General features: G+C 36.9%; 1 protein-coding gene across 2 annotated transcripts in view; it reads right to left on the bottom strand.

The window, feature by feature from the left end:
* Positions 1 to 22,625, bottom strand: part of ed (hemicentin protein echinoid) — an 88,229-nt gene that overhangs the window by 34,671 nt on the left and 30,933 nt on the right. For both annotated transcript variants that reach the window (XM_074093224.1, XM_074093225.1), the window contains exons 2-4: positions 9,591 to 9,777; positions 6,584 to 6,710; positions 5,495 to 5,628 (exon numbers count right to left, since the gene is read on the bottom strand). In XM_074093224.1, the coding sequence (XP_073949325.1) occupies positions 5,495 to 5,628; positions 6,584 to 6,710; positions 9,591 to 9,777 (448 nt within the window). The remainder of the gene's footprint in view (positions 1 to 5,494; positions 5,629 to 6,583; positions 6,711 to 9,590; positions 9,778 to 22,625) is intronic.

Raw genomic sequence — 22,625 nt, forward strand, 5'->3', positions numbered from 1 at the left:
AATGTTCTTTGACTTCTAGATTTAGACAGAAAACAAGCTTAGATCATGCAAAATGTAGCTAAGGTAAGTAGTTAAATAGCATGAATTTTATCTTAAATCTATAGAATTTACATTAGAAAGGTAAACAAGAAAAACTGCTTTTATTTGCAGAAAATTTTCCGGTTTCTTCTGTATTATATACTTATTTTGTATTATATTTTATTCAGTCAACTTCTCGTATATGTACCTAAGTTTATATAGTATTTCTTTTATTCAATGTCTGGCCCAAGTAAAAGTATAAGACTCCGCATATTTTCCATAACGTTCTTGCCAAATGGGCCCCACACTCACGCGCGAACAGGTTAAGGATAAAGGAGCCATCGTGCCCACATTTTCTTCCTCCACAAACCGCCCGTGCGCAAATCACACGTGAGATTCTAAGGTCCATAAAACAAATAAGATACATGAACTAAATAAATAGGCACGGCCACAGGCACGGCCATGCTCGAGTGAAATAACAAGCCAGAATCCCGCAATTTTAAGCATATACTTTAAGTAATGTTTTGTTTAAGAGGATCGTGTAGCCACTAGTTGTGGAGTGTACATTTTCGTTAAGCAACCCGGGTAATGAGAGAAACGAGATTTTCGGGTGCAACGACTCGCAGTTAACGTACTTTCAACCTTTTCTGTATTTGCCATCACTGGGGTCACATAAAGAATTTAGGATTTAAATTGTCAATTTTTTCACGACACTTCTCGAAAATGTGTATAGATAACCTAAATCCAGTACACAAAACTGCTTATGTACAAAGGATTAACGAATTCTTAGCAGACGAAGTCGCGGACAACAGCTAATTGATTAGTCAATAAATAAAACGAAATATACGATTTTATTTTGACTCACAGTATATAAGCCAGTTTCTATTGTACTTCGCAATGTTCTTCACCAACGATCAGAAGTGCCGTAAATGTCATAAATATAAGATAAAGGGCAGAATTCGATTGAAATACTTCATCGTTCTTATTTTAGATACCTGCCTACGTGAAATTCAAGCGTGAAAATGAAAAAAATATTGTCTAAATCAATAATCCACTTTCTTTGAGGGGTTTCGAAGTTGTTGACATGGTCGCAGGCTGGTCCATAATTGAGTCCAGGAAAGTATCGGCGGCATTGATTACCCGCTGTTCCGTACTTGCCTTCTTCCAACTCTAATTGAATCCGAGTCACTGCCTCCATAAATTTTATCGCCCCATTTAGGTCCCGTTTTTTATCTGTTACCTTCTTTGTACGCCGTTTATATTTTTAATAAACCGTAGATTCTCGATATAAAAAGAATGCTAAAGGCTGCATGCAACTTTGTTTTTGTTTATTAAAGGGCGCCATTTCACGATATGTCTAGGAATTTCGTGATCTGGCGGATTTTACGATCGGCCGCCGACATATTATATACAAGATTGCTCGTTTACAGGTATTAGATAGATAGATAGGTACGGTATCGGTATGTTATATTTTCATCGCTTCATTCGCTCGATAGAATACGTAACGAAGTGATCCGACAGAGAACCAAAGTTATCGACATAGCCCACCACATTAGCACGCTGAAGTGGCAATGGGCCGGCCATATAACCCGAAGAACCGATAACCGCTGGGGAAGACGAGTTCTTGAGTGGAGACCACGGATCGGCAAACGTAGCGTAGGACGTCCTCAGACTCGGTGGAGCGATGATCTTCGCTGGGCGGCTGGCAAGAGCTGGATGAGCGTGGCCGAGGATCGTGCTCAGTGGCGTGCCATGGGAGAGGCCTATGTCCAGCAGTGGACGAACATAGGCTGATGATGATGATGATGATTCGCTCGTATCTGTATATTTTTTCAATAGGTACCTATTGATGATTTTTACGTAGGTAATTCGTTTTGTTTTTCAATTTTTTTAGCACATTAAGTTATTTGCGAGAGCGTTTGTGTTTCATGCTTCTCCCCTATTGGATAACATCTGTACTATACTGCCCAGCGCAAGCATGATTCGGTCTTAAAAGCAAACAGCAAGAAGGCGGGCTTGTTTCCTCAATGTTTTACAAATAAAATAATATAAATAAAAGCTTTCTTAGTAAAACTATAATTGTTATCACGTAGAAAACTAAAAATGCTGACGGCATTATCCAGGAAGTAACATAAAAGAACAATAAGAGTAAGTATGATGTCAACTAGAATGTACGAAGAATTGTTATCATAATTTGTAACTTTTAAACCTTCAGAGATTTCATATTTCTTGTATCTAACGAGGGGCATTGGAAAAAACGAGGAAAATAAGCGCTTGATTCTTTAAAATGTATCCGGCTTTTTGACAGATTAAGGGGCTGTTTCACCACTCATTGATTAATTTTTGAACGACCAGATGGCCTTGTGGTAAGATAACTTGACTACGAAGCTTGAGGTCCATTGTCACTGTCGGGGCAGATATTTGTATGAGAAATATAAATGTTTGTTCTCGGGTCTTGGGTGTTTAATACGTATTTAAGTATGTGTCTTTTTGTATAATTATATTTATCCGTTGCTTAGTACCCATAACACAAGCTTTTGCTAAGCTTACTTTGGGACTAGGTCAATTGGTGTGAATTGTCCCGTTATATTTATTTTATTTTTTATTTATTTTATTTGACGGATTAATGTGATGCCGTCTCCGTCTATTCGAATAAAACAAAAAGAGACTGCATCATGGTGAAACAGCAGGGGGTTAATGGTGGTTGTATTACAAGATTATTAAAGTAGATGTATGTATCAATTAGGAATAAATAATTGACCAGTATACCTAATTGCAAACGTTGATCGTCGATGACACGCTGTAATACCACAGTTTTATAAACATTGTCTGTTTATACAATCTTGTTTAGACGTACTGTCGCAAAATGCTTCCACTGGGAGCGGAAATAGAAGTTAGCATTAAACCTACTGCTTAATTAATCCCACAGCCTACTTGTGTCTTAACGAGGTCGACTGTATATTTAATATTCGAGCGTGGCCCGGCAGTTAAGATATGGCAACAAACATGCATGAGCGCATTTTTAGACACCCTTGTATTTATATTAGTTTCACTGTGACTAACAAACCAGCATGCCTCTGCATTTAATGTAAATGTTGGTAATTTGCTAGATATTGAAATATAGAAGCTCCGAAGACAGTGCAATTATCAAGTATCATCAAGAAAAAGATAACTTATATTTTTTTAGAACTTTGTCTGCGTGACTGATATGTATATGTATTGATGCCAAATTACAGCTTTCTAGTACTAACAAAACGGTATCTGAGCTTAGCCGCGGACAGACAGACAGACAGACGGACAGATATGGCGAAGCTATAAGGGTTCCTAGTTGACTACGGAACCCTAAAAAGGCTGTATAATAATAAAAAAAATCATGAATTAAAATTTGTAAACCCCAATTTCGGAACCTCCTCGAATGTATGGTCCGATAGTGCGGTGGTTTTCTCTTTTAACCGACTTCAAAAAAAGGAGGAGATTATCAATCGGTTGAATATTTTTTTTTTATGTTATGGACGGTCTTATAAACGTTGTCTAACGTGTTAATTTGGGAGTTCCTAACTAAAGTATATCATGAAGTTGAAACTTATTACTAACGACTATTATGCCACAAAATTAACGATTAGTTCCGGGATTCCAGTTATTCAATTCAAATTAATCCATCCTTTGTATCGAATTAGAATTTCCGGATCGGATTTACTGGGAACTATAATCACAGAACTACGAGCTAATAATGACGAAAGTGGTTTCTAACTTTCTATGGTTCTACGTTAACATTATGAGACAAATTTATAGGTAGTCATTCACGATGACGCGTGTCGTGGTTATTATTACAATGTCATTAACGTCTAATTTTGACAAAATCACGCGTCTTCGTGGATGGCACTAGTTATAATGAGTTAAGGGTTACCAGTGGCGTGGCGTCGTTACTTTATTAACACCGAGATTAAGAGTGGTAAAGGAGTTTCTTGGTCGATTATACACTCCTCCGAAGAGTTGTATCCAAAAACATACCTAACGTACGATTATTTCACTCTCCGGGATGCCTAACGAAAATGTTCACTATACGCCACTGGTAAGCAAATAAGTAACACCGGTAATACCGGGTGTGGCCTGTAACATGACTTCAGCGACTTTTTAAAATATTTTTTTTATTTTTATTACACTAAAGTTTATTCGAAGAAGCAATGTAAGGCAAAATGTTTGATATTTAAATTTGTAGCGTGACAGGCGACGTCAGTTGGGTTTGATTAAGTTTGTTAGAAAAAAAAACAAAAGTTAAGTTTTGACTTTAATATAATTTTAATTAAGTCCTACTGACCATGATGATCTAATTATTGAAATAAAAAATACAAAAAGATTCCAAAAAACCAATCTTGATCTAATTACCGTTGACCTATAGACCTATAGAGCCTCTGTTTTTTAATATTATCCCCGGTTCTGGGCCACACATTGTATAGACACCCGCAGAACAAAATGAATTGCTTGCGTTGCTAGCCCCGATTGCTAGATTGAAACGTCTTTCGTGCCACTAGATAAATTCCCCGTTAAGGGGAAAGTACCTACCATCTTTCTTGGACGTTGCGATATATACACGAATGCTATTAATCCACCCATCCTTCCTTCCTTATCCATATCTGTCTGTCTGTCGGTTACCTCTTACGCTTAACTACTAAACTGATTTCGATCAAATACATGAAAATGTGTGTAAATTTTACTACATGGCTTGACAAATACTTCCCTGTTTATTGGCAAAAACATACAGATGAAATTCAGAAAGATTTTTTGAACAACTCTAACGAGTGAGGGAAATCCAATGTTAATGTTCATTGAATCCCACGTTGACCATTATTTACCGTTCATGTACTATGTAGACCCGGCGTTCTAAATCGCATTACAACGATCACGGTCACGGAATGATAACTTGATAACAATCGATCATACTCGTAGCAGTCATAAAAGGTAAATAAATCGTAGTCCTGTTTGTGTGTAAAATGTGTAAACAATTTATCTACTTAGATAGGTCTTTTTTACTATTTGGTTAAGAGCGCCGTGTGCAGAAAGCGTTCGAAGGTTGAGAACAGGAGACCTGATGTCACCTGTTCACCAAACAGCACTGATGCTTGAAAACATACAAAAATCAAACCCACCTCCACTTCCGCATGACATAAATACATCGTACAGAGTCGACTGTTAAACGCAACAGCCTTCAATATGATACGCATGGACGCATGTACTACGTTACGCATGTCATGTAACATGTTAGCAGAGCTCTGCTCCTAAACAAAATGTATGCAACAAAACTCATTTATTACCGACTTACGTATACCGTATTTAAACTCAATCAGTTCAGTACTTTCGGAGCAAATAGGCTATGGAACACGGACAGACAGAGGCACGTGTGTTCCTATAAGGATTCAGGTTTTTTCCGTTTGAGGTACGGAACCCTAGAAAGAACAATTTTTCAATTTGCGCTTACTTGATGTCAGGCTCCGGCGACCCTCCAGAGCTAGAGCAAGCGAGCTTGATCTCTCGGCCTTCCTGTGCTTCTGCGCGGGCGCCGGGGGACAGCAGCGGTGCCCGTGGGTGTGTTAACACCACCAGCGCGTGACCCTATAAATAAGTCATATTTTAAAATAAAAATATACACGTAAAATTGCAGGTGGTAGGACCTTGTGCAAGGTCCGCCCGGATTGTTACCACCATCTTGCTCGCTAATCCTGCCGTGAAGCAGCGTGGAGAGTAAGACAGCCGGTGAAATTACTGGCACTTGAGGTATCCCACCTTAGGCCTCTAGGTTGACAACGCATCTGCAATCCCCCTGGTGTTCCAGGTGTTTATGGGCGGTGGTGATATCTTACCATCAGGAGACCCACTTGCTCGTTTGCCATCCAGTCGAATAATAATAATAATAATTATGCATATAGATAGGCAAAGGGGAAACTCTCTATAATATAGTTTTTGGCCGTGCTGCCCGTGCCCGGTTATGGAATAGGAGGGATCCTTCTCCTCCCGTGACTGTCGTAAAGGACTTGATAAGAGTGAGAGTAGGAGTGAGAGTCACATACCCACTATTAATACTTGATTTGGATAGGTATTTAACTAAATGTAAACAAACTTCAGCTGCCAGATTTGGTACATTCAAGAATTTTAAACATTTTACTTAGGTATCTATCATTGTAATACAAACTAGACTAGTGTATTTCAATACAGAAATGTAAATGTTTCGATAGTTTAATGCGGGAATTTCAATATTTAGGACGCCAATTAACGTTTACTACTCTTAAGTTGAGTATCGTTTCCTCCTCCTTGTGTCGTATTCCTCAGTATTGAGGGTCGTGACCTCCCTTCTGCATCACTTTCTCTATTTCTGTGTCTGGCAGTGTGGAGTGCGTTGTGAACTGTAGAGTCAAGAGCGGTGCGAATCTGGTCAGACCAACGGATTGGGTGCGACCACGAGACCTCTTCCCATCCACTACACCGGTCACAACGTTTCGTACACGTAACTGTGTACGTAAGTATGTTAAATTATGAATATTTTCACGTATTTCTGAGTCGTAACGTTTACCTGCGAGTGTAGCGTCCGTCCAGAGCCGCCCGCCTTCACGCGACACTCGAACCGACCGTTGTCGCGGTCGTACGACACGTTGGCAACCAACAAGTCGTACCGACCCTCCGACGGCGCGTACGTGATTCTGAAAGTTAAACGCTACTTTAAAGCTCGCCCCTGAATTTCCTTATTTTGCTGTTTACTATTCTAGTGACATGCAAAGTTTTCTACGGTAATTCGAAGTTGTTAATGGGATTTAGAAACTGTAAGCAATTATTTGATATTGTTTCCGTTTCGGCTATTACAGTTTGGACTGTTACTGTTGTTGATTCTAAAATCAAATCAAATATCGAATGCAACCAAACCACGTAGAGTAGGAATTATGGCTGATGTTAATATCATTAAACAATATCGAAAATACAAACTGAGACATGGATGCACAGAAAAACCAGAAAAAGAGACCAGCGCTGGGAATCGAACCCAGGTCCTCAGCAATCCGTGCTGCGTGCTTTAACCCCTACACCACCGCTGGACAGGAATTTAGACACGAATTTTTCCTATGCATACATATCTCAGGTTGCTTATTTCTACTACGCTACTTATGCAGCAGCACTAGCGACATCTATGTTTTTCGCTCTCATCGAGAGACGTCACATTCTATCGGAACCAACCGCTCACCCAGACCAGAAAAAAAAAATAAAAAAAAAATACAAAAAGACTCCAAATAACCAATCATAATCATTAAACAATGTAAAAAAATCTATTCTTAGATTCCTATTTTGTATGTGGTAATGATTAATGTAATTAAAGATTACAATTATTAAATATGAAAAAGATATGTACCTAAGAGTGATTGATTGGTAGTTCTCTAAAAGTTTGCTTCAACCAACAGCGACATACAAGTCAAGTCCGGTCTTTTTTAGAAAACTATAGCTAAACATTGCACTAACGAAAGAAATTACAGCATCACGTTACAAAAAGGTTTCCGAAAAGAGCAAGCCTTTTACTATATGACTTTTACCTTGTTAATCGTATTATATTGTAAATAATATGATACAACACAAAGAGATGTAGGTATTATAAATTTTGTTACGATGAAAATGCCCGTAGGTACATTATTGGAAAACATGAATAATTACCTTTTAACTTTAACCCCCACGCTTGAACTGTACAAACAATAGTTTGTGCTGCATAGAGCTTGATACATGAACAGGTTTGTGTAACTTTACGGTAAACTATCGTTACCATACACTATCAACGTATTCACAGATTCGAAATTGCTGTTTTGAACCAAAATTTTCAAGCAGCATAATTAAAAACTTATTCAGAGCTTAAGGCAGTATAATCTTTGAGCACATACCGGAGGCAAATTTTAATCTGAAGACATGCAGGCTATCTTTCTGACATATTGTGTGGCCAAGAAATTTCTATTCCATTATGAAACTTGGGGCTTGACGATAGATTCCGAAAGTAACTAGGTATTTCCTGAATTAGTTGTTGCAGAGGCGAAAACTGTCGTGAAAACTACGACAGCCTTTCTTTACTAGTTTAACTTCAGCTTCGGATTTATTGTTAAAACTAATTCAGACATTATTGCCAGGGACAAGTATTGTGCACAAACTGTCCTGAAATGACTCCAAAATGATGAGTGTCTCATGTATAGGAGTGCCACGAGCACGAGAGTTGAAGTGAATGATTACGATTACTCACACAGCTACTTGAAGAACTGATTGCACAAAAGGATAATGAATGAAATTAATGAGTAAATGACAAAATCCCGATGTCATTACATGACATGTGCGTGACCTTAACTCTGGTGGCACTACGTATACGACATGTGGCTTAATTTGACTTAATGCCCATGTAAATGTATTTTTACCCCGACTACCCAAAGGAGGGTTATGTTTTTCGAGCGTATGTATGTATGTACAGTAACAGGTTAGGCAACACTAGCGCTGTCATGAGGGCAGGCTCTCACTGCACTCCACTGTGTATGTAGGTATGTCAATTTCTTTGGTCTTCTCTGTAGCCTAACGACTGCATGGTTTAACATATCAGGTCATTAGATTCGTTAAAACTGCCAGAGTACCTAATAGAGTATATTATAATATTTCAAAATGGCTGACGCTTATTGACGCGAATTATAATATTTCAAAAATATGGAGGAGGATCAAATAAAAAGTAATAATTAGCCCATTCCAAATGTATTTGTCATGTTACATACAACACTCCCAAGTTATCATTTTCACATGAACGTCAAAAAGTATGAAATTTCTAGCTAGTACTTAAGAGTTATATACAACTCTGGGGGCCTACCATGAACCATGATATTTTCATAAACAATCCAAACGCAGAGCAGTTCAATTTAGGCACCTAAACTGAATCGTCGAAATTGGTACCACGACGTTTATTTCTCAGAGCTGAGTCTCAATGGTTTACAAGTGAATGAAAGACCGATATTGTCTCTGGTCCGAAACTGAAACGCTAAGTCGCGAAAGGGATGCCGCTATATGCAAACCAAATATTGTATACTACATATTCAGTAAAGAGCTCGAGTTTAATGGCCATTTAGTAGTTGACATGCTCGTAAAATGCAACAGGAATTAAGAAAATAATGGGTCTACTAAACACAACTCTACACCTGGGACCGTAACCAATACTTTGGCGATTTACTTGTCTATAAAGCAAATTAAGCAAAGTACATCAATATAAAGCTTAAATTTCTATCTACGAGTACATATGTCTGCAAGTTTAAAAATAAACAGGACAGACATATCGCAGTTGCAGAAGCCAACGCCATCGCATTTTCAAGTACCCTGATATGTTGTGGGCTTGGCAATACGACATATTTTATTACGGCAGGGGCGTAAAGCTATACGTCGATCGTCAAATTCCTATGGGGCTGTTTTGAGACAAAAAGGTCAGTGTTTTCAACAGTTATAGGGCTATATCTTATAGCTAGCTAGGACAACACCGCTCAATTTCATCCTGGACCTAGCATGTCTATAGCCTAAATTATACTTACTGGTAGTTGGTCTCGAGCGGTATGTTCCCGATGGCGACATTGTCGTGTCCACTCGCAGTGCTGCGGACCCAGTAGTATGTGAGGGACTCCCCGGCAAGCGGCTCGAGCGCGAAGCGACAACGCAACGTAACGTCGTCGCCTTCCCGAGCGTCGTGGCCTTCATCCTCCGCCCGCGCCCACCAAACCGCTGAAAAAGAAAACGTTGTTGACTCTTTGTATTAACTTTGCCTATTTAATTAACGGTTACGAAGTGCTTGCGCGATGACAGGATTGAAGGCGTAAGCAGTACGGTACTGCAGACCCTTAATTGGAAAAGAAAGAAAAAAGAAAGAAAGAAAATACATTTATTCACAACACAAGACACAACAATAGTATTAAGTACAAATAGACAACACGTAGGAAAGTATGTGTCATTGCGGTTGTGAATCGGACACTGGCTCAGCATAATGCTGAAGCGTTAATAATAAACACCCCAGCGCTGATTTTCAGCCAGCACCGTTGGTGACCCTCGGACCGCTACAAAGATATACTACACAGTTTTATTACTATACATAAGACTACATAAATAGAAAATTTGTAAACAATGAAACATATGAATTATTTTATGGCTTTGAAAGACATTAACATTAGTACATAAACATAATTATTATAACTATTATACACTCACTTGCCAAATATACAACACCGTTAGGTACGCGAGCTAAAAGGAAACATGAAATTAACAACCGAAACAAAAAGAAGTTTTGTGTAATAGTGCTGGAAGGGAGAGGAATTAATGGAATTATAGCTATTATAGTGGAAAAGTAAACTTGGTTTTGTCGTTTTATCTGAATTCAAATCATGTTTAAGCGTTTCAGCGTTTATGAGACTAGCTTTTGTCCGCGACTCCGTTCGCGGAGAGTTAAAATATATTGCGAAACTTCTTTATACGGAGGTGTGTCGTCGCTGCACGTAAATTCGTCGCTCCACACTCCGCAACAGCAGGGCTACTACGAAACTCGAAACTCGAAGTTCGTATCGTACTCGCTCTCCTATTGAATAGTATAAGTGTCAGAGGGACCGCACGACCCGAACTTCGAGTTTAGAGTTTCGTAGTAGCCCTGCAGGATGCGGTGGCGGTGTGATAACCGCCAAGCAGTGCATTTTGGCAACATTAACAGATTAAGTCAAGATCTCGAGGAAAATAAACATAGAAAATAGACCCTGCGAGACAGCGAGCATGAGAAATCAAATATCTTGAATTATAACAAGTAACAATAATATATATATTAGGCTGAGATAAAAATAAACAATATCTACCATGTCAAATATGAGAACGGTTAGAAGTAGGAAAACGGAAGTAATTTGTTGCTATAGGGTTGAGGCGTGCCTCCAGTTTTCAAGAGAATAATAACGGGCAAGGCTCAATGTCCTCTAGGAAAGAACATGAGCTTCACTAATGATTAGAACATGACCTGGATCCTCAAGTTAATTAATGTGGATTCCACATATTATGTAAGTACCTACACATAGAGAGGGGTTTGCTTTTCATTTCTGATGAAGTGATGAATATCAAAGGTACGTTCGTATCCTAAAATATGTGTGTATTTATGTATTTTATTTTATATTTAGTTATAGATATAATCATGTTTTATTTATGTGTTATATATTTAATTTATTCAAATGTTTTGCTCTAGATCCTTTTTGTTTTTCCTTTTTGTACAATAAAGAGTATAAACAAACAAACAAACAAAATATATTATGTTTCGACTGTAAAATTTAACCAAAGACAAAGGATTTTTGCACACGAGTCAATTTATGTCAAGGCGAGAAAACTTATTTGGAGATTACATTTATAAAGCAGTGAAATGCAGAGTTTGTAAATAATATGCTACTTATATACAGCAGAGTGCAGCAGCAGAGTTGTAGGTGGTAGGACCTTGTGCAAGGTCCGCCCGGATTGCTACCACCATCTTGCTCGCTAATCCTGCCGTGAAGAAGCAGTGCTTGCACTGTTGTGTTTCGGCGTGGAGAGTAAGACAGCCGGTGAAATTACTGGCACTTGAGGTATCCCATCTTAGGCCTCTTGGTTGGCAACGCATCTGCAATACCCTTGGTGTTGCAGATGTTTATGGGCGGTGGTGATCTCTTACCATCAGGAGACCCACTTGCTCGTTTGCTATCCAGTCGAATAACAAGAAAAAAAGAGTACAACAAAAATTACAAAACGCACCTTTAAAATTAAACTGAAATAATTCGAAATTTTCTCATTTTAAAATTCAACCAGATTGTGTTTTATTTAAAGTTTATTTTGGAAATGTGAATATTTCGAATTGTTTCAGTTTAATTTTAAAGGTCCAAAAATACGATGTCCACATTCAATGAGGGTTTCTTGACAGCCGAAATATCGCTAGAGGGCGTTAGTATCGAGAGGTCTATTTGCCATTACAATACAATACAATACAAAGACTCTTTATTGTACATCAGAAATAGTAAGCGATACAGAAAACAGGTACACGGAGAGAAAATTACATTACAGTCTTGCTTGTAATTAACTAATCACAAAATTGACGCAAATGTCAAAATTATACGAACTATCCCACTAGCCTGTCCCATAGACCTTCAGATGCTTCATTGTTTCATACATTTGATAATACAACTAAAACAACCATAACTGATCAACTTAGTTTCGAGGAATAAACAATTTTTAGAATAATCTAAAGTTAAAGAAAATTTAGAGGCATAAAAGGCGTACTGGCTTACTAGCTACAGCCGACCATTTATTGCGTGGAGGACATTATGAAATCAATTTAGCAAATTTATGAATCCAATTCACAGAAAGCTCTTTGAGAAAAATCCAATTAAAAACCTTCCTTTCCTGTTAACTTATTAGAATTTCTGATAGGAATTAATCGTAAATAAAAATAACTTTGGATTTTCTCCATCCACGCTACACCGGTACTCTGCAATACCTACGTATTATGTTGGCGAAGCAATTTTTCGGGTCAACTATAAGCACTAGCGCAACTGTTGGTTATTCACACCTCCCACAGACCTTTCACCTTTTCCGCTAAGCTTTCCAGCAATTTTCTTATTCGAGATGAAGATGTGTTTGCGCATAATGACAGATGAAATTTGAAGCAAGAATCTTATTTTCAAAGCATGCATGATAAAATATTATAAATCTACTCGCTGTACACAAATTCAAGCTTAGGTATATCTTGGCAGCACAACTTTACTGTGTGTGTGTGTGTGTGTGTGTGTGTGTGTGTGTGTGTGTGCGTGCGTTGTGTGTGTGCGTGCGTGTGCGTGTGCGTGTGTGCGTGCGTGCGCGTGCGTAAACCTCCAGTTCAATACATTACATTGCAATATTTTTATCCTGATATTTCTCACCGGTGTTCTTATTACAGCGTAATGAAGATCACGACGGAAATTTTCAGAATTCCCAATGGAATCCAGTAAAATCCTACTCGAAATCCTCTCCATTCCACAGCTACGACTGCTGGGCACAGGCCTCCTCACATAATTAGAGGGCTAGGGCCGTTAGTTCCCACGCGGGCCCAGTGCGCATTGGGAACTTCACAGTTGTGTCCAGGTTTCCTCACGATGTTTTCCTTCACCGTAAAGCTTGTGGTAAATTTCAAATGTAATTTCGCACAGGAGCTTCGAAAAACTCACGAGGTGCGGGCCGGGGTTTGAAACCCACGAACCTCGGCTTGAGAGGCGATAGGTCAAACAAACCACTAGGACACTACGAAACTGGTTTTTTTTATTCGACTGGATGGCAAACGAGCCAGTGGGTCTCCTGATGGTAAGACATCATCACCGTCCATAGACACCTGCAATATCAGGGGGATTGCAGATGCGTTGCCAACCTAGAGTCCTAAGATAGGATACCTCAAGTGCCAGTAATTTCACCGGCTGTCTTACTCTCCACGCCGAAACACAACAGTGCAAGCACTACTGCTTCACGGCAGGATTAGCGAGCAAGATGGTGGTAGCAATCCGGGCGGACCTTGCACAAGGTCCTACCACCTGCAAAAGGTGTATAATATTATAACACATTATAATTTAAGTATAATTTAATTGTGTCGCAGCTTCTAACAAAAGCCTAACTGATTCCAAGCCATTTCAGAAATTCAATAAGTATTAAAAAAATAGTGTATCATGTAGGCAAATGAAATTTCCTGCAAGCCAATACAAAAACATGTTTCCAGACAGCCAATTTGCTGAACTCAAACGTACCTTTGTAATAACGCTAAGTACGAGTAGAGCTTCTGTCTAATTAAGTCTGGATTCAAGTATGAACGAGCTAACATAATAAAGTAATATGCACTATCAATAAGGTCAACATAATTCTAACCAAGCTTCTATTTAATGCACCGTAATTATATTCTGGCCATTGCATTAATCTCATGAGGTACGCTGGTGTTCAACAACATTATACCTAATTGTAATTATGAGTGTAATATTATTCCTTTTCAGTTTAGGTATCAGGTACAGTCGAGTTCATAAACTTGTGAGCAAAAATTTGATCGAAAATATCTGAACCCGCTTCTGAACTACGCCATTAAAAAAAGAGTCGTGTTCAGATATTTGTTGTCAGACTTCGAACTTTTTCACAGAAAAACGCTAAAGTGACTTGTTAATTAGTATTAAAAAATTAAGAGTGATGAAATAATAATGAGGACATAATACCATAAGTGATTTCTTTAATACAAGATTTGTTTTGCCTACTGTAAATACTTTTTGTTGACTGTACTTACTTGCATTTCTACATTAATAATGTAACTAAAATTCAAGACAATCCCTCTACTGGCAGTCAGTTAAATATAACTTGCAGGATTTGATTAAGCGCAGAACAGAACAGACATACCGTTTACTAGTAACGGAAGTCGCGACAGAGCAAACTAAATAAAAGCTATAAAAAATCCTCCCCCCTTCTGAGGTTCTCCATCAATCCGTAGTTTGCCTGTAATTTTAAAGCCGTTTTGTACAAGCTTATCATAAATGCCACAGGTGGAATACTTAGAAACATTTTGACACGTGTTTAATCTAAACATGACGAGAAATTAAACGACAAAAACAAGGTAAACAGGATACCTCCTATATTAAATCAGTTCAAGGTTCTTGTCGTGATTGAATTCATAATATTATTCCTGTAGATCCAAAGTGCGACTTTAACAGCATTTTTATTGCTGAAACTTGATATAGCGAATATTATGATATCAATACTTGACAAGGGAAAATATTTCATGTAAGTATATCGGAAAAAATATAGCTACATTAAAGAATGTATTCTGTAGAAATGATAAGGGATCAGACATCGAATTCACTGTATATCTGTAAATTATAGGATCAAATAAAGCCGAATATGGGCAATCAGGGGAAAAACCTCGTATAGTTTTGAAAATTGGTACAGTTGGTATCCGGATGAACATTCTAAAAATCCTCAAGGGTCGGGGGGTGTGCTGACGGTTTAAGGGGAGGGTTGAAGGTAGGTACCTTTTTTTAGGTTTTTGCTCATATCTCGAATATCTGTACAAATAGCATTATGATTACTTCGGACAAAAGTTTCTACATAAAATTTCCTACAAATTTGGTCGTATTCATTTTATCTCTACGATTTATACTTTAGGAGCTACGGGTTGTGTAAGTTTTAACAAATTTAAAAAGTAGACGATTTAAGAATAACGAAATGAGTTTTCAATTTTTATTTAAGAATAGAAGAAGCAAATCAGTCTGTCTTTATTATCTTATTCATCGTCTTCTACATCAACATCTTCGTCTTCTACTTCTATGATATCTACATGTACCTACATCGTTTGTACACGAGCCTAAGCAGCGGAGGCATATTAGACTAGGATCAGTGGTGGTAATTGGCTCATCGCTTCCAACCCCACATTTCGGGAGGCATTTCGTTACTCAGCCACTCTTGTAGTTGGTGGAATACTCGTAATGCGTGATATTTTGCTGACCCTTTAGTAGGGAGGAGAAGGGAGAGATCAGCTTTCGACTTGGTGCTGGATTTTACAAAAAGCTAGTATCGATGGATGTTAAGATCAAGCTGAGTAGTGGGCGCACGATATATTGTCAAAAACATTTTGCTATGGCTTCCGATGTTGATGTTACACACCCTGTAGCTCTTAAAGTATTCATCGTAGAGCAAAAATAAAGATGACCAAATTTGACGGAAATTTTATGTAGAAAACAATCCCCCCCACAACCTCAGCACAGCCCCCACCCCCCTTGAGGACTTTTTGTTTGTTCATCTGGATACTGCAAGGTATAACTGTACCAATTTTCAAAACTACATGTATTTTTTCCCATGATTTTGTTAATTTTCTCACCTGAAAATACAAGCTAATCTCTTAATTTCTGAACGGTAACTATAAAGGAAAAACTTTCGAGGCATTGTATAATAAAAATTACAATAGAGATGCCCCAAATATTAAAATTTGACGTATGAAATATATTGAACACTGACTTTGAGAATTATCTGCATAAACACGCATGGCTCCCCTGCACTGAGGCCCAACTCTGCAAAAGAAATGTATTCCTAGCTAATGTACGAATTCCCAATAGCTGCAGCCCACTGCCTTGTATTTATATAATGCAAGCAGCTTTTTGTTCGTGCAACTTTATTTCAAATGAAAAAGGATACGCAAGAACTAGAATTCAGTATAAAAATAAATATTGTTACCTAAATCTAACTTAACCTTGTACAAAAATGGTCCACATTACAAATGTATAGTAATAATGAACAAAATTCCTGACTCAATAAAGCAAGAAACTCGTGACAATGTGTTTAAGAATTAAAGAAATTATTAATTGCGAAATGTTATTATTCTGTTGAGGATTTTTAAACGATGACGACTTGAAGAGTTATAATATTATTACTGACCAGGAATTGTAAAATGTATTGTTACTTTATTAATTTTTAGTTAAATATCTAATCTTGTAATTATTAATTATAACTTATTTGCTATTTTAAAAATGACGACAATAATTAAATAAAAAGATTTTCATAATTTGTGAATGTAATTAAGACATACTATAGTTTTCTTACTTTTAAGACAACATTGTGTGCCTTACAGGGCGTCATGGTCTAACTTTTATATTCTGTAACACCTTAATTGCTATGTACATGACTTAACAATGGAAAATAAATAAATAAATTCGCGGCGATCGCGGGTTCGATCCCTAGTCGGGCTGATATGTCTATGAAGAATGGATATGAATAATTGTTATAGACTTGGCTGGAACTGTATGCATAAAGTATATGCTCTTATGCATCTACATTAGTAAATATTTTTAATTTATGGACTTGGCTCGGACTTATAGTACTTTTCGGATAGCATGAGTACGGTGACATTTGTATTTTTTCCATTCCACGCCATGAACGTTTCAGGCCAATAATTTATAAAAAAATATACTTGAATCCCGAAAGAACAAAAAAATGGAGTAGTGTATGTAGAGGTACATACATAGATCAGTCCAGATCTATTCGACTTTGTCCTAGTTTAAAAGGTTTCAAAGAAGAGTCCGGGCTGATTTTTTTCTTTCTTGTCCTAGTTTCCAAAGATGGGCAAGTAATTAAATATTTTGACCAACGAATTCTTTTCATGTCCGGTTTTAAACTGCTGTCCAATACTACTACCAGCCTTTAGCTTGTTTCAAAAATGATTTCTATACTCTTAAAGATATTTATAACTTCACTTTCTTGGTATTCCCTTATTGTTATAAGCTGAAACACTATCTATTATGACAAGTAGGAAGCTATATGAAGGAAATATAATGCGGAAAAAGCAAATAAAGTTTAAGTAATTGAAATTGAAACCTCTATACAACAGTGGACGTAGGGTTGTCATATGGAAAAATTAACTGTCCCGATAAAAATCCTGATATCACTCAAAAAGTCCTGATATTGAGTCACAAGGAAAAAAATAATGAAATCTCCTTAGCTGTAATTTATCCTATTTTTATTAATAATAATAATATATTTGTTTATTTAGGCAATGATCCCATTATGACAAAATACAATACAAAACAAATACAATTAAATTATATTTAAATTATATTAAATTAAACTTCACTAAACTAATACAAAATCAATCATTCATTCATTCATAAATGTCAATAATTCAAATTAGGAAAACAAAATCATTATAATATTATTACATTTTAGTTAAGAGCTGTCTCAAATATTTATTGAGTAGGTCGCACCACCAAGATAGCATGTCTCAAATATTGTTTTGTAAGAAATATTATTGGTTTTGTTGATTACTAACGACTTACATTTATCATTTCATTAATTAAAATTGTATAAACTTTGTAATAAATGTATTATGAAAACATATATTTTATTAGTTATTGTTAACTTAATGAGATTATTTCTAAAAACCCTGACACTTGCCAAGGCCGGCCGCAATCCTGGCAAAGGATCAAAATCATGACATGTCAGGACAACCCTAAGTGGACTTCAACAGCGCGTTTAAAGCTTTGAAGCCTTCTTTCGATCGAATAACTCGCTAGTTGTTGTACTATGTTGAGCTTTGGAACTTGTTCTACGTCCACTTTTCCGATAAAATTTAATTGTATTATTTTTTATGATATCGATGGTACCTATAACTTAAAAAAATTCTTTGCTAGTTATGAACTTTCAGAAAAGGATAAAAATATTGTAATTGGACAGAAAGTTGATTGAACGTTACAAGAATCGTTCAGTTATGGTAGTTAACTATCGAAAAAAAAAATAGACTTTCCGTTTGAATGTTGTTGTTCCTTAAACTAAGATCTCTAACAATCTCTTGCAACTTTAACATAGATTCTTTATTAAGACATTAAGAACCTATTTGTGTGTATTTAATAACTTTCAATAGGACAGCGTGGACGTTAACGAAGCTAGAAGTTTGTTTTTAAATATTCCCGCGTTGGAGAGTCCGTTTCCGTGCCACCTATTGGTAGCGCGGCGCGGGCGCAGGCCGGCGGGGAGCGGTCAATGACACGAGGTCGCGTGCGCAGCCTGCTGAGACGCTACCTACTACTGGGGACACCATAAATAAATGACGATTGGTGTGGACCATTGTGGACTGAACAAATAGATAAATAGGATAGTATTTTTTATTGAACCTTGAAACGGTAAAGTTTGCAAAGAGTAGTTGCGAAAATTATATCAAATCGCAAAGATGTTCACATTTAGGAAAGTTACAGGTTGGTAATACTGAAATTGCAAAGCTGAGCTTTCACGCAACATTAAACTCAATATGGAACGGAAACTTTGCCGGCGTCTATATACCTATGCTGTGCGCGAAGGGATGGAGACTGAAACTCATTTAGTTACTTCGAGTATCTCAATCACGCGGGTAAAACGGAAGACTGTAAGACTAATAATCAAGGAAACTGCCGGTTTGGATATAAATAAGCAAAACTGTTACTGCATATTCAACAGGTATTCTGCAGGGCTACTACGAAACTCGCGAAACTCGAAGTTCGTGTCGTGCGGTCCTCCTCGCTCTCGTATTAAATAGTATAAGTGTCAGAGGGACCGCACGACACGAAATTCGAGTTTCAGGTTTCGTAGTAGCCCTGCAGATCAAACAGCAATAAGCAATATTACCGAAGTTTCACAGACTATCTTAACTAAACGTAGAGAATTTACTAGCGGTCCGTTTCTTTACGTTCCGTAACGAACGGCTGCAATGGGAGTGTTATTAATTTTCATATTTTTTTTCATATAAGCATAAATAAACAAGCATACAGAAATATGAATATTCATCTTCGTCACAAGTGTAAAACAAAATAATGTTGCCATCCTAAAAAAACAAACCCGATTGCTTGCATAACGTGGTCGATTCCGTAGAAATCATAACGGATAGCAGCCCCAGTTGCCTTCGTTGCCGGGGAAGTATGCCAGGCACTCGCGTCAACGCCGCCCACTGCCAACCTTGTCGATATTTCATCGAAGAGCTTATGAATACGCAGAACTAATTGAGACAGCTTATAACTTATGCTTATGACGAATTCAAAGAATCAAATGAAATATTTTTATCATGTTTCATAAGGCAGTACCAAAATAAAATTTGCGAATTGCATTCACGCATATCCTGGAAAGCACACCAGAAAGAAAAAGGACATTAATTAATTTATTAGTATGGCTTATTTATTAAATACAACTATTCAAATTCACAAAAGGACATTCAAATTGACTCTTTATTTAAAGTATTTTTTTTTGTCTCTATCCATTGCAAAATATCAAATATTCGTTAATCAAAGATTAATATGAAAAATCACAGTTTCAAAATGTATTTTAAGTTTTTAATTAGTTTCGTTTAATAATTTATCTAAATAAACAATCTATGTACTTCCAAAATTCCCTTTATTAAAAATGTTGTCAAATCAAGAATTTAAACCAAAATGGCTTTGTTACCTACTTAGAAAAGTTCGCAGGCCTAGCTTAACTAATTGAACTTCTATGTAGTACAGACGATTCTTACATAGTTAGGTTTTGTATTTTGCGATTAGACAACATTTTTATTTTTATAAAGAAATATGCTCACAGGAGTGGAACGATTAAAATCCTTTTCTATGAAGATTAGTCTTCTTAATATTGAAAAGTAGCTATTATTCTGTAAATAGTAATGACGGTATTATTGCAAGTAAATATCTTAAGTCCTATAGTCTACATATATAGGTATTGTAGTTTAGTTAAAATGTTCTCCGTATTATGTATCTACCTACGCCACCTCTGTTGTAATACCCGTAATATCCTCCTCAAAAACTACTAAATGGATTTAGTTCCTAACTTGAAAACTCAGACGTACCTAATTTCAAACTTAATTTGCGAGGAAGATCTCAGAATATTATATGATATTATCGTGGTTCATAAATGCGTAAGTAAATTCATGCTTGACTAATGATACTCTTTCACCGGTGTTAACCGTCGCCCGGTCGCTGGCAATTAAGTACAAAACAAAACACTTCAGAGAGGGCGATAAGTTTTCCTACCGTAATTACGGGAAAAAACGTTATAAATATGAAGGAAGCGTAAAAAACGTAACTTGTTAATTAGACTCGCAGACGCAACGGCTCGAAATGATGCCGGCGTGGCTGGAGCCTGTAGGCGAGTCGAAATATTTCGGTGGCCTACTAACTGCCGGGCGCACATAAAATAGAGGAAATTATTCGTAGACATCAACGAAACTTGGCGCACGTGTGCTTGAGAACCGGTCCAACGGGTTCAGAGAGCTTTTGGTCGACGCGCTCGCTCACTCGACACATTTCTCCGTTGACTTTCAATTCAACGTTGAGAGATGTTATCTGTCATGAATAAATCATACAAGCTGTGTATCCATTTAAAGCCTCATAATTATCTGTTGGCCCACATGATTAGCCAGATTTCATATTAGTTAAAATGTTAGTACCTCAAAGCGTTTGAGTTTTAGTGGATTGGATAAAGTTAAATCAAAATAGTTTAGTTCGCTCGTATCAGACAGAATGCGTTGTAGCGTGCTGCTCTACTCTTAATTAAGTTGAAGTAGTGGAAAATAATTTTAGGAAAAGTGCTAGTCCTACCAAGGTTAGAAACTGACAACACTTAGAAACGCCTGAAGTCCACTTCAAGATTAAAATAACTTCAAATCTTTAACGAGTCGGGGCTCAAAAAATAAAGACGAGACTTCGAAAAAGAATGCTTCATGTTTCGAGCACAACAGAATTTATTAAACAATAGAACAGGTAAATCCTACTTATATTATAAATGCGAAAGTTTGTGTGCATGTTTGTTACCCCTTCACGCTAAAACGGTTGGACGGATTTGGATGAAATTGGACTCATGGAATTAATTGGGATAAAATTTTGAAATCTCAACTGCTGAAATTTGGCACGGTTGATTTTAATATAAAGTCAATAAAGACCCCGATGTAATTTTTGAGAATTCCCACAGGAATTTTATAAAATCCCGGAACTTCAATACAACTGCTGGATTTCATTATTTACGCGTGCGAAGCACCGGGTAAACAATAGTTTTAATATAATTCCATTCAAACCTTCTACTTGTAATCGTATCGTATCTGGTTATTACTAAGTTGCTTTGCTCTTAAAAGGTCTGGTTTATGAGCACGCAAGGTTCACTCGGCTCCTGAATCATGAATTCCCTCGTCGCGGTGTTGGATCCATATCCAACGCGTTTCAGGCGAACTACAACATTGGTATGAATATTACTGCTTTTATGGACGATGTCCCTATAGTCCTGTTCCTTCACAGTTCCTTCGAAGGATAGCGATATTCTAACAGAAAATTGGTTATACCTGCAATTTTAGTCCAATATGACAAGAGGCAAACTGCACCTGAGTTAAATAAATAACCGATTTAAGTTTGCAAATATACACATTTTCAAGTAAAATCTACGTAAGTATGTTAATTTAAATGTTTTCAAGTCGACAATACGGAATGATAGAGGTATCTCACTAATATGTACTTCTAATATTATAAGTGCAAAAATTTATATACCTATAATTATGTATGTGCGTGTGTATTTCAGATAGCTGGACGCATGGAACAACACACACTTTCATCTCAATATTACGTTGTCCAAATAATATCCCCAAATCTTAACTGCTAACTTAGGAAAAAATAAATAAAGATTGTTTGTCGTATAACGTAAATGAAGATCAGTATGCAATTTTTGGGTGCTTCTATGGGAATTTAGTAATATTCTAGAATTTCAATTAGACTGCCTCTTGGTAGATGGGTAAAGACCATTAAGTCGCCAGTAAGTACTGGTGTGCATAAATGCTGTGTACATTGTAATCGTGCTGTAGACATTCTCATGTTATTCTTGTAAGACTTATTAAGTCGTGCTGTTGGTTACAATATAATTTTACCTAAATCATAAATAAGAATAAGCAAATAATTTTAGCAGCTAACTAATACGTGTGATAAATAAATTCAACTAATCAACGAAGAAACGTGTTTTTGGAAAAGAAATATGTATGATTATATTTTAATTATAAGAAAATGTGATTAGAATTTTCTTACATCAAAAATCACATAGTT

The sequence above is a fragment of the Choristoneura fumiferana genome, chromosome 10, assembly GCF_025370935.1.
Source record: "Choristoneura fumiferana chromosome 10, NRCan_CFum_1, whole genome shotgun sequence".
Classification (NCBI taxonomy): Eukaryota; Metazoa; Arthropoda; class Insecta; order Lepidoptera; family Tortricidae; genus Choristoneura; species Choristoneura fumiferana.